The sequence below is a fragment of the Lotus japonicus genome, chromosome 4, assembly GCF_012489685.1.
Source record: "Lotus japonicus ecotype B-129 chromosome 4, LjGifu_v1.2".
Classification (NCBI taxonomy): domain Eukaryota; kingdom Viridiplantae; phylum Streptophyta; class Magnoliopsida; order Fabales; family Fabaceae; genus Lotus; species Lotus japonicus.
The window spans coordinates 78631647-78644042 of record NC_080044.1 but is presented as its reverse complement, the minus strand read 5'-3'; the positions used below and the strand labels follow the sequence as shown (position 1 = coordinate 78644042).

General features: G+C 33.5%; 1 protein-coding gene across 1 annotated transcript; it reads left to right on the top strand.

The window, feature by feature from the left end:
• The first annotated feature begins 3751 nt into the window (after positions 1-3751).
• On the top strand, positions 3752-7985 carry LOC130713449 (protein trichome birefringence-like 14). Its single transcript, XM_057563214.1, has 5 exons — positions 3752-3937; positions 4607-4870; positions 5670-5870; positions 6246-6441; positions 6764-7985. The coding sequence occupies exons 2-5, from the start codon at positions 4717-4719 to the stop codon at positions 7590-7592; spliced, it is 1380 nt and encodes a 459-aa protein (XP_057419197.1). The 5' UTR covers positions 3752-3937; positions 4607-4716; the 3' UTR covers positions 7593-7985.
• The last annotated feature ends 4411 nt before the right edge of the window (positions 7986-12396 follow it).

Below are 12396 nucleotides of genomic sequence, written 5' to 3'. Positions count from 1 at the left end.
TAGCAAGCATATAAAATTCAATGTAATATTCTTAGTGTTTTCTTTGATAGGGATGGAGGGATGGACTAGAATTATGAACTACAATTATGTATAAGGTTTAGCAGTGAAGCAACTTAGCTTCCTCTCTTTCTTTTCAAAAAAATAGTAAAAGATGGCTTCCCAATGTAAGGATATCTTTGTTTAAGTTGATACAATTGTTTTGGGTATCAGAGCTCATGTCCCTCTCATTGTGATGATGTTTCCGTCACCACTAATGAAGAGGATGAAATTCCCATGGTATATATCTCTACACATCCTTTCCTTCTCTTATTCTTGCTTTTATTTTTATTTGATTCTAAGGTTTTACTATTAATTGGTGATTGTTTTTCATTGATTGATTGCAGCAAATTTGAGCTCCCTTTTGAACTCTTAGAACTTGCTATTGTAATGAACTATAAGCATGAGGATGATCGAAAGTTGTTTCATATAAGGGTTTTTATCCCATGTAATGAAGGTCTACTTTAAGTTCATTTTTTCTACTATGCCCATGGATAGCTTCTATAGAGTTAGCATGTTGAAGTTGCATGTATTTTAATTGCCTTAGATGTCTTGTTTTTCAATAGTGGTAAATATTGATAGGTAGGAACTTGGTATTAAACTTTGGTATATTAAATTTGTTTCAAATTTTGATTTTCATTTGATAATTTATTAATGTTTAAATATTGCAGGTGGAGTAAACTTTCATCTCGACATAAGTATTATGATATTTGAGTTTTGTACTAGAAGAGGAGAATAGTTTGATTTTATGAAAAGCCCTATTGCAGAAAAATTGATGGAGGTTAGTTAGTTAGTCTTATTTATGCTATTATTCTGGAAAAATATGGAAGGGACAATAAGGAGGGTATGAACTTTTTTTTTCAAATAGGCAATGAAGGCTGGGGTGTATGTGGCTTCAAGTTCACAAAAATGGTTGTGTTATTTAGTAAATATGTTGTGTCAAAATTGTTATGGAAACTGCAAAATGGTTATGGTATGTTTTTCTGGTTTATGTGGGAAATAATAGGAGTGTTGTGGAGGTCCCTAATGGTGGGCTGGCTAATGGTGCTTGGAGCAATAGTGAGGGAGCTACGGTTGTGTTTCTTCGGCTTGCTTTTTTATTTTGAGCTTATCTTGGTTGCCCTATCGTCATCGAATGTCGGATAAAATAATTCTCATAGTGATGCCTATACTCTATTTCTGTTATGTATCTAGATGTTGTGTAAAAGGGTTGAAGCACTACTTCTTACGTTAATTTATTTATTTGGCTTAACAAAAAGAAATCTCATAGTGATGCCATTCTCTTCAATATGTACTTTAGAAAAAAAAAAATCAGTAGTATTCAATTTTCAAAATGGTAATGAAAACTGAATGATAGTTATATATTTCTTATGATAGTTAATATTCATTTTTCAATCTCTATTTCTTATGTTTTGTTATAATTTAGCTTTACTTTTATTAGTGAAAATTAAATATTAATTTTATAATTAGAATATACCAAATCATATGTTGGAAACAGTTTTTTGATAAATATTAATTGCATTTCTAAATAGATGTTGGAAATTGTAAATACAAAAAATTCATTGCCTTGTCTACTATATTGATTTTACAATTCATTCATTTATGATACAGTAACAAATTTTGAAATAAATAGTATCAAAGGGAAAAAGTGAAAGGATATGATTAAATGTTTTTATGAACGATATGATTAGATGTTAAAACTATTTGGTTTGATCAAAATATATGAAAATAAAGTTTATTGAATATTTTTTTTACATTGAAAAGATTTTATTTAATATTATAACATATATTAAATAATACGGTTTATAATTTATTTTTTAAAAAAATCGATGCACGGATGCACGGGTTAACTACCTAGTTAATCAACATTGAGAAATGTATCATGCACTCATTACTCTATCGGTATCCGCAAACAAAGACACACATAAGCCAGGTAAGAGAAACTCTTATGTACACACTCTCATTCCAACCTTAGTCAAAATTATCCCTCTCAAAACTTAACAATTACTTTGGCATTGGAGTGTCATTGCATGGACCTCTCTCGGGCGTTATTAGTGACATACCATCGTGGACCTCCCCGTCGCTTATGATCATCACCGTTTACGTACACTCTTCAAAGCGTCATCCTTTCATCTTCAATCAACATTGTTTTTAGTGGTTTAATCAGCCTGATCACGATCATTTATTTGAGATATTTTATTTTCAAACAAGTTTTATTTTTCCTGATGTGCTAATGAGAAAAAACTTTAATGAAGAGAAATAATAAATACAATCACGAACAAATGAATCATAGTACAAACATTTTAGGGGCGTATACAACTTAACATATAATGAAACGTAAATTTTTTAGAGACTATTTAATTTGAGAAAACATTTTTTTGTTTACGTGATTTTCAAGAAATATTTTTCATTTAAAAAAATTTAGAATTTAAGAACATTTTTTTATTTGCACTGTATCTGCCATCACCAATGCCACTACTATTGCCGCAATCAACATTGTTGCCATTGCGCTACAGCACCATCATCATCGCCATGACCACCAATGTTGTTGTCACTCTGCCAGCACCACCAACCTCCACCCCCACCGTCATTGTTGTTGTCACCACCACCACCACCATTTTGTCACCCCACCAACACCATCGCTTCTCATTTCACTACTGTCAATAATTTTTCATTTTCTCCGGAAATAAAAGTGTCTTATTTTATTTTATGTTTTGATCAGATTTTATAAAATATTCTTGAAAGAAACATTTTATATATTAAATATTAACCAAACATGTTTTCATCTTATTTTCTGTTTTCTAAAAATGAAAGTTGGAAATGTGCAAACTAAACAAACATTCCCATATGACCATATGATTTTAGGGTTGGAGAGAGTTCTCTACTATTCCAAGTTGGTGAGCATGTAAGGTCTAACTTTGGATCCAGCGGTAAAAGTTAAAGGAAAAGACACATCCAGAGAGAGCACTTGTCATTTGAGACAGAGTTCAAATATGACCACATGATTTTAGGGTTGGAGAGAGTTCTCTACTATTCACAAGAGGAAAAATGTTTCAAATGACTCTCTCAACATGATTATGTCATTGATATCTCATTCGAATGAATGCGCCACTTCTACAAATGGTGCGTTGGCTGCCTACTCTATAATTATTTTGCTATTTACACTTGGAAAAGTATATAATTTTGTATGATTATTATTAATAATAAATAATTTAACTTCTGCAATTACACGCTCTTTTACTTTAAAATTTTAAACTAAAATCAGGGTGAATAAGTAGTGAAAAATGGGTGCATAATTAAGAAAAACTAGTGAAAAAAGTAGTGAAAAAATGGGTGCATAATGAAGAAGTAATCATCTACCTAGAGATAGGGTAGAAACTACTAATTACCTCACCCTAAACTTATAGATTTAGAATATTTTCCACGGTTATGTTTTACTTAATAATAGAATAATCCTAAGGTGTTCCAAATTAAAAATGAAAACTTAAAGATCTTAGATCTAGATTTATTCCCTTGATTCTTGAACATCCACCGCATTAACATTTGTTAATTTGTATTTATGGATTGTTAATACGCCATTGAATCTCAGGCGAAAATTGATCACCGCACGTAACCTGAAATTCACATAATACCCTCAATGATCTTGTTGAATGACGAAAATCTCCCTATAAACAAACACGCCATCTTCTGATTGGTTCCTGGAAGTGTAATTTCACGAACCAAAAAGGATCATCATCATCAATGACAATCATCTCTTTCTCCTTCAAGCACTGGGGCAACTCCGTCTTTTCGCTCCACAGACGCAGTAGTGGATCTGCAACTGCGAGAAAACCGCCACGACACGATTGAGCCACGGATAGCAACTATCAAAGGAGGCTTCAAATCTTCCATCAAATCACAGGTTCGTTTTTCAAACTTCATACACTTTGTGCGCATTTTTTAGCTTCGATTTCCTTGTAAATTCTTAATGGAGCATGAACATTTGAAGTTCTGAAGTTGCGCGCATCGATTTGTTGACGATAATTGAGGATCTTGTTGAAATGTCACTGTCTCTGAAGTTCGACATAGATATTGTTTGATTTTTCCATAAATTGTGTAGCCTCTGTTGAAATATGCACAATCTGATTTCGTCAATGATGGAGAGAATATAGCATTTTCCGTATAAACTCACAATTCTATAATAATGGAAAGTTTGGACCCAGCTCCACTGGAGCTGTGAGCTTTCTACTTCGGTTGAGTGTGATTGAAAGTGGAAGCCGTTGTTTCCAGGGTTTTAAATTGCTGTTGCGGTCGCGGCTGCAGACAAATGCGGTCGATATGAATGATTAACAAATTAGGTCTAGTTTTTCTTTCTTTCCAAGATTTGAGTCCTTAATAAGATAGGTTCACTTTAGTCTTTAGAGGGTAACATTGCAAAGTTAACTGTTGATTGAAAAATGAATAGTTGAGCTAGTGATCAGATACATGTCCACAGATACAAGGAGCTACTAATTTAGAAATCTTAATATGTTAATTTTATTTTGCAATCTTTATTTGTCTTTCTGATGAATTCATTCTTACACCTACACAGATATGTCTCGAGGACAACAAGAATTGCTAGTGATATTGTGTGATGATGGATATATCCTGAATGTATAGACAAAGACAAAGATTTGCATTTGCTGTAGCATATAAGCACAGATGAAAGGGGGGAGTCATTTTAGCTTTCGAGTGAGGCAAATATCCCTAGCTCTGGTTGCTCTTGTTCTTTTCACAACTTTAATGTGGACATGGGAGAGTAATCCAATCGCTGCGACTTTAAGATCAGCTCAAGAATGGTACCACATACCTTCAGGTTTGTGTTCCAGCCAGAGATATGCATATTGACATATTTAGTTCTTTCTCTCTTATTTTTTTGTACCTTGGTGCAAATGGGTTTGGAAACAATTTATGCGGTATTTTGACTGTTGAGAAAACTAAAATTAGAGCTGCTTCAAGTGCATATAAACTTTTTTTGATACAAAAAGAATATCTTACTAGGGCCAAGGAGTAATGAGAAGAGAATACAAGGGTGAGTAACCTTCAATAGAAAAGGAAAAAAGAAAAACCTTTTCAACCCCCAAGATATCTCCCTGGACATCCATTACTGAAAATAGAGTGATTGAGGATTTTGATATAGATACCGGGACTTTGGGAATGTATTCTGGTATTGGTATTAATACCTTAAGTAGTTATGGAATTTGATATGGCCATCTTGTCGAATGTGCTTCTCGTACTTAGATGCCATAGGCATCTAGATATCTGTATCACGAAACATAACTTTAAAGACAATATTTGCTTCTGCCCTTGTATCACTCAAAGATGCTTATAGAATTCCTATGGTTACAAAAGAGTAAATAAACACTGTTAACTGCATAATTGCATATGTCTGTCCGTCAATTTCCCTAATGCAATGGTGAACAAGATTGACTTTTGCTGTTCTTATACCACTTGTACAATATGATTGTCACTGTTCTATTGACTAATAATTGATTCTTACTTCTTGTTGGTTTTGTTGCCATTTTATGCTTGTGTTTTGTAAGTACCTTTCCGTTGGCATGTCATTTTTGTGTATCTAACTGTCCTGAGGATTTTTGCCCCTATAATCTGCTTAGGAATTCCTGTGGAAGTCCCAACTGCTCCAGTGAGAACTAAAAATCCAGGAAAAGGTGTGGAAAAATCCTTAGCCCCCATCAAAGAAAATGGAACCGAACTACAACATGATGTTAAGGGTGCAGCAGCTGTAGATTCTATACCTGCAAAACCTCTGGAAATTCAATACAATCAAGATTTCAACTCTTCTTCCAAAAGTGAAGGTAGATTCTTTTGTTCTATACCTGCAGAAGTGAAGCCTAGAAGTTGAAGTTTGCTTTCAAGTCTTTATTTGTTATAGAACTTAATGTAGCTTATGCAAGTATTTTGAGATGTTACAGAAAAGAGAACTAGGGAGTACTCTTCTTGAGAATCCCTTATTAGAAGCAACACGTTCTTTAGTTGAGTCTAGATTTTCTGACAAGTGACCCTATGGGCAGACAGTTGCCACCGTGCTCCAACTAATGCACCAGAAAATTAACAAATATTCTGCAGAATGTGTGTTTTTTTCTGGGCTGTATTTTGCTTAAACCTTGTTTCTTCACTCTTCAATGAAGTTCAAAGGCTGGGTTTAGTGTTGATTGGATTTCCCTTTGCAGTTTGTAATTATGCCAAGGGTAACTGGGTTGCAGACAGCAAGAGGCCGCTCTATTCCGGGTTTGGGTGTAAGCAGTGGTTATCCTCAATGTGGGCATGCAGAATGACAAAACGACCAGATTTCTCATTTGAGGGATACCGCTGGCAGCCTGAAAATTGTGAGATGCAACAGTTTGACCGGTTTTCGTTCTTGAGAAAGTAGGTATAATTCTTTCTTTTTCTTTGACCTGATTGTTAATATAACACATACATATTTCAACAAGATTGCATTTGGCTGCTTTGTTTATTCAATGGTTTGTCTGTTAAGGTGCTATTTGTGTGTGTGTGTATTATTTTGATAACTAAACCTGGAATTTGATCATTGGAACCTTTTGTACTTTCGTAAATCGGAACTTCTAATCTTTTCATCTTCATTCTTTTATGTTTTCTTTTTGGTTCTTCTTAAAACAAGATTTCAGAACTTTACGAATGTCAATTTAGAGAGCCTGTGAGCTGTGTCTAAAGCTAATGTGAAATGTAGGATGCAGGACAAAACAATTGCATTCATTGGCGATTCGCTGGGGCGGCAACAATTTCAATCTCTAATGTGTATGGCCTCTGGTGGAGAAGATTCTCCAGAGGTTCAAAACGTGGGATGGGAATATGGTCTGGTAAAACACCGTGGAGCTATTCGTCCGGATGGCTGGGCTTACAGATTTCCCAAGACTAACACCACCATCTTATATTATTGGTCAGCTAGCTTATGTGATCTGGTGCCCCTTAACGTCAACGACAAGCAAACTGACATTGCCATGCATTTAGACCGCCCTCCAGCTTTCATGCAACAGTTCCTTCCTCGTTTCGATGTTTTGGTTCTTAATACCGGACACCACTGGAACCGGGGCAAGCTCACTGCCAACAGGTGGGTAATGCATGTTAATGGAAAGCCAAATGAAGACAAAAAGATTGCAGAAATAGCACATGCCAAGAACTTAACAATTCACAGTGTAGCCAGATGGCTTGACATGCAACTTGTCTTGCATCCCCGGCTCAAAGCTTTCTTCAGGACCATATCACCTAGGCATTTCTTCAATGGAGATTGGAACACAGGTGGAAGCTGTGATAACACTGTCCCATTAACCAATGGAAGTGCGGTTATGCAGGAAGGGTCTAGTGATCCTGTTATAGAGGGTGCAATAAAGGGTACAAAGATAAAGCTACTGGATATAACTGCTATTTCTCAATTGAGGGACGAGGCTCACATGTCACGCTACACTATTAGAGGAACTCTTAATTCGAGTGACTGTTTGCATTGGTGCCTACCTGGAGTTCCAGATACGTGGAATGAGCTCCTTGTTGCTCAGATATAGGCACACTGTCACAGTTTAGTCAACAGTAAGAAGAAAATACATAGGGTTAATGGATTTGTAAGATGTTTGCGGGGGGATCAGAATCTGTCTATTCTTTGTGGTCTAGGAAGACCAGTTAGTATTATTTTCTGTCAAATGTATTTCATGCATCACTATCTTACTGAATAGGAATGGAAATCATGTAGTCCCACTCTCTCATTTTCAGTGCAAACAGTAGGTGAAAACTTGGATATGTTAAGAGTCCAGAAAGAACATAGAATTACAAGCACGGGATTTATATGTTTCGGATTTGGTCCCATTTGCATGGCCAGATTTGACATGGCCATACTTGAAAGGATTTTGTAATTTGTATGTGTCAATAAAGAAAAAATGGTCTGCACAGTTTTTACTTTATATTTTTCGGATGGAGCATCCAGTTTTTCTTCAGAGTATGGTGATGTGTACAATGTGTCATGTGAAGGACCGAAATTGTTTTTTTACTTAGAGCTACCAATAAAAATGTGTTTGTTATTTAAAAATTACCGTTGTAACTTTAATTAACATCACACAATTTTATTGGTGGATAAGAAGAAGAAAGAATTTTAGTCACTTTTAAAAGGTACTAGAGTTTTTTACCCCGTGCGTTGCACGGCGAAATTTGTTATTTTATTTGAGATATTAATCAATACTTTGATTATGAAAAAGTTGAGATACTAAGAATGAAAACAATTATAATAAGAAATAAAATATTTTAAAAATATAAATTGCGAAGTTTAATTATAGTGTTTTATACTCATACACCCCATTTTACAAATATTAAGTTCCAAATAATAAAGGATTTAATTGGTAAAAATCTTTATTTATTCACATTGAGGTACAAAAAAAAATTGCTTACCAAGATGAAAATACAAATATTTGACTCTATTATGTTGCGGACCAACAAAATGAAACAAAACTATAAGTTTAACATTTAAATATTTTCATATAAAATACTCCTTCTTGTTGGAGCTTTTACCTTTAAATTTGAAATATTCTCTTATGACCTGTTATCACATTAATATTTACTCTAAGAGTAAGAAATATACTAAAATTATATTAATATTTATTTTTCTATTAGTTTCACAATAAATATTTTTTTTCATGTAAAACGTTAATCACCGTAAGAGCTTTTTACCAATATTTTCCATTATTATGATGATGACACAATCATCCACCACATTAATGACTCGTCTGAAAAAAAAAACAAATTAGAACAAAAAAAAGTACCATAAAACTATATTGTAAATAAATAAAATATTATTAATCTTTTTATGTTTTCTAATTCTCATACTACACATTTTCATTGTCAAATATTTATAGGTTTTCATATATTCATAAGCACAAATACCTAATTCTCTTAAATTAAGAAAAGTAGTTATTAGTAATAAATTTGTAAATGAAATGGTTAATTGTCCTAGATTACCCTTATTTAATTTTCTATGAATTTTTCTCTCCAAGTTAATATTCTAAAAGTTCATTATCTCTTTCATATGAAATATGAGGGTAAAATTGGAAAAAATATTTTTAATGCTTTCTAAATATTAAAAAAGGACTAATATTTAGAAATAATTTTTTTTTCATAAAAAGTGACTTATAATAAGAAACAGGGGAGTATCTACTCCTAAAATTATTTATAAAATTGCGAAAATATATGTTAATTAATAGTATGAATTATTTATATTATTAATTTTAACATTATATTTTCATGTAAAATATCACCCTGTGAGAGCTTTTTAACATTCTAGGATCTATTAAATATAGTACTAAAGACATTTCCACAATTCCGATTTTTTTTTTAAATCATATAATTTTAAAAGAAAATCAGTAAATCAGATTCTAACAATATATTTGCTGCCCAAAAATCAAAAGATCCTTAGAATGTTTTCAAAAGAAAAATGATGTGAAATCAATAGGTTTGGATTTGGAAGAAGATTAGAGCATCCAAAAGAATCAAACAGTTGCGAACTTGCAATGTCAAGACACAATCTTCCAATGTGAATGGAAAACAAAATCACAAAAGTGGTCGAGGGTTTACTGAACTACATAACTCAAGTTAGTGGAGATGATTTGTACACTCCTATCATACATTCTATTTACCTATCCAAATATGGAAACCTCACAATCAAATTGTTGTTTCTAAAAGGATTAAAACTTAAACAAAATATAAAAGTTAATATGTTAATTAATACCATAAAAAATAACTTAAAACCTATAACTTGAAACACATCAAACATTCTCTTCGTTATACATGCCTCATTCTCCATCCCATATTTGCCAGTCCCTCGCAGGAAGTGCCCCATTAACGCTCCAGTAGACTACGGAAAACTGCACACCAAATCAGCACATTCATCATTCTAGTATTGGACGCAGGGACCCATCAGGAAATCCTGGTTAAGTTTCCAACCGGTAAAGAGCCAATAAGAATCCGTTTTAAAAACACATATAGGAAAAACTACAAAATGCCTTGATAGAAAAAAGCAAATAACTCATGACTGTTCAAGTTATGTTCTTGATACCCATCTTGTAGAAAAAAAAAGTAAATAACTTAAAAGGGACATGAGGAAAGATAAAAAGTCTTCTTCACTTATATGATAGACATCTAGTTCATATCCATGCCATATCCAACTGGGCTGAAGACAGCGCTGCCTTGATAATGGTTATGAAAAAAATTAAACCATGTAGTATGAGAACTTGCCATGTTAAGTTCCCTGCAACATGATGGTGTCCTCTTGCGGCAGCCCCATTCTCTTCGGTGTACATACTCATAATAAATACGATCAATTTCCTGCAAACAAATCATCAACATTAGACATATGCCCGTAATGGAACAAACAGAGTGAAAGACTATCACTGCGATTCTGCAAGGAAGTTAAACAGATAAGATGACATGCTTGAAATGAAATTAGGGATTGATGAGAACATAACAGTTAAAAGCACAAAACAATTTAATTCTTTTCACCAATGGTGGTTAGGGATTTAAAAATAGTTTCATTAAGAATAGTAAGCATTGCATATAGGACATCATGAACCAAATAAGCTAACAGGACCCTAAGAAAGTTGCATAAAGAATAGTAAGCATTGCAGATAGGATATCATGAACCAAATAAGCTAACAGGACCATAAGATTTTGTTGTCTTTCTCATCATAAATCAATTGTTAAGGTTTGCTTAAGGTTGAGGACATCCCTCTCAAGTAGATAGGATATCCATCAAAACCACTTTTATAAACAAAAACCCCAAAAAAAGCACTTGTAAAAAAATCTTTGCTAAACTATGAAAGTAACAAAATAACACCAGAATTAAATTCATCAAGCTGTTGTTGATGGTAACTGTACAAAAGCACTTTCAAAATCCAATCAACTCTAATCACATAACTTGACAATGCAAGATACAGAGACAATAGTCATCCAAAATAAGAAACTCATTTTAAAACAATCTCATTGGTCTAAAATTCACCAGATTATGATGAGAATCCTTAGAATAATATTCATGAGTGAAAAATATAGGCTATAATCTTCTATGTTATACTACACATACATATCTCTTTATAGGCACCTTAAGATTAATTGGGAGCAAATCAATTTTCAAGGGCACTCCTAATCTGTATAGTAATTTTGTTAGGAAAATGAGTCTTACTGTAATTGCCAAAGAAGTACATAGAATACCTAGAAGTAACTCCTATAAATATTGCAATCATCAAAGTCAAAACATTATAACATATAATTGCCTGGGTTCATAGGTTTAATACCTTCACAACTATTCTGCAGTCTGCACATAAATCCATTGACCTTTGTCATTCTCAGTCTCATGTTAAAAATTTAAATAGCAAAAGAACTTGCTTTTGGTCCTATTTCAAACAGCCAAAACAACCTACAACATGAAAGGTAAGAGAATCAATTATAACATTGAGAACCAAGACTACAGGTAAATGTATTTATCAATATCTTCCAAGTAAATATGGAAGCATTTAATTTTAAAGTAAACCCGAATATATCAGTATAAAAAAAACAAAGAAAATCTGGATGCTAGACAACAACAGGGAGCAACAACCCAATCAAAATGAAGTGATTAATGAAGCAACAACACGTTCCAATAATGATTTATCAATCCTGAAGCCCTGCAACCAATTATGAACATCAAAAATTGTTATTATGAAAATGGAGTTTAGGGTACAGGACAATTTGCAATTTAAGTGGAGAACCCTATAACATATAATTCTCGCAGCAACCAGCACAATCATGGTTATTGCTTATTGGGTTGATGCACATGACTTAGAATGCATCGATGGAAACTATATTCATGGTTCTTAAAACCATGGCCGCTTGCGGTGGAAACTGAGAACCTTTCTTGTGTTACTCTTGGTCAGAGAAAAGATGAAGAAGAAGTAGGAGAAATAGGGTTTTGGATATTTTAAACGCTATCCTATCGAGGAAGAAAGACGACATCTGGATCGGGCTGGGAGCGGAGGAATCAGTTGAGGCGTGAGGGAGAAAATGATGGGAATAAAGCTGGTTGAAGAAGAAATTCCTCATATGGCAGATGTGAATAAGCTGGATGGATAAAGTGGTTGGCAGATTAGAGAGCTTAAAAATTTGATTTTGAAATTTGATTGGTCATGGAGGGAAGAGATTAAGGGCTCGTTTGACATGCCGTATTAGGCATGATAGTATAAGCTTATACAATACATTATGAGTTTATCCATTGTTTGGTGATAACATTGTATTGTATAAGCTTATCCATCAAAGTCCCCTTATACGTTAAAATGACGTATTATTTAATCCATCATG

What these genes read in the sequence shown, in the direction of transcription:
- LOC130713449 (XM_057563214.1), top strand. Translation starts at nt 4,717, where the DNA reads ATGAAAGGGGGGAGTCATTTTAGCTTTCGAGTGAGGCAAATATCCCTA. An exon ending in ATGGTACCACATACCTTCAG is followed by an intron (nt 4,871 to 5,669) that starts GTTTGTGTTCCA and finishes TAATCTGCTTAG; the next exon opens with GAATTCCTGTGGAAGTCCCA. An exon ending in CGGTTTTCGTTCTTGAGAAA is followed by an intron (nt 6,442 to 6,763) that starts GTAGGTATAATT and finishes TGTGAAATGTAG; the next exon opens with GATGCAGGACAAAACAATTG.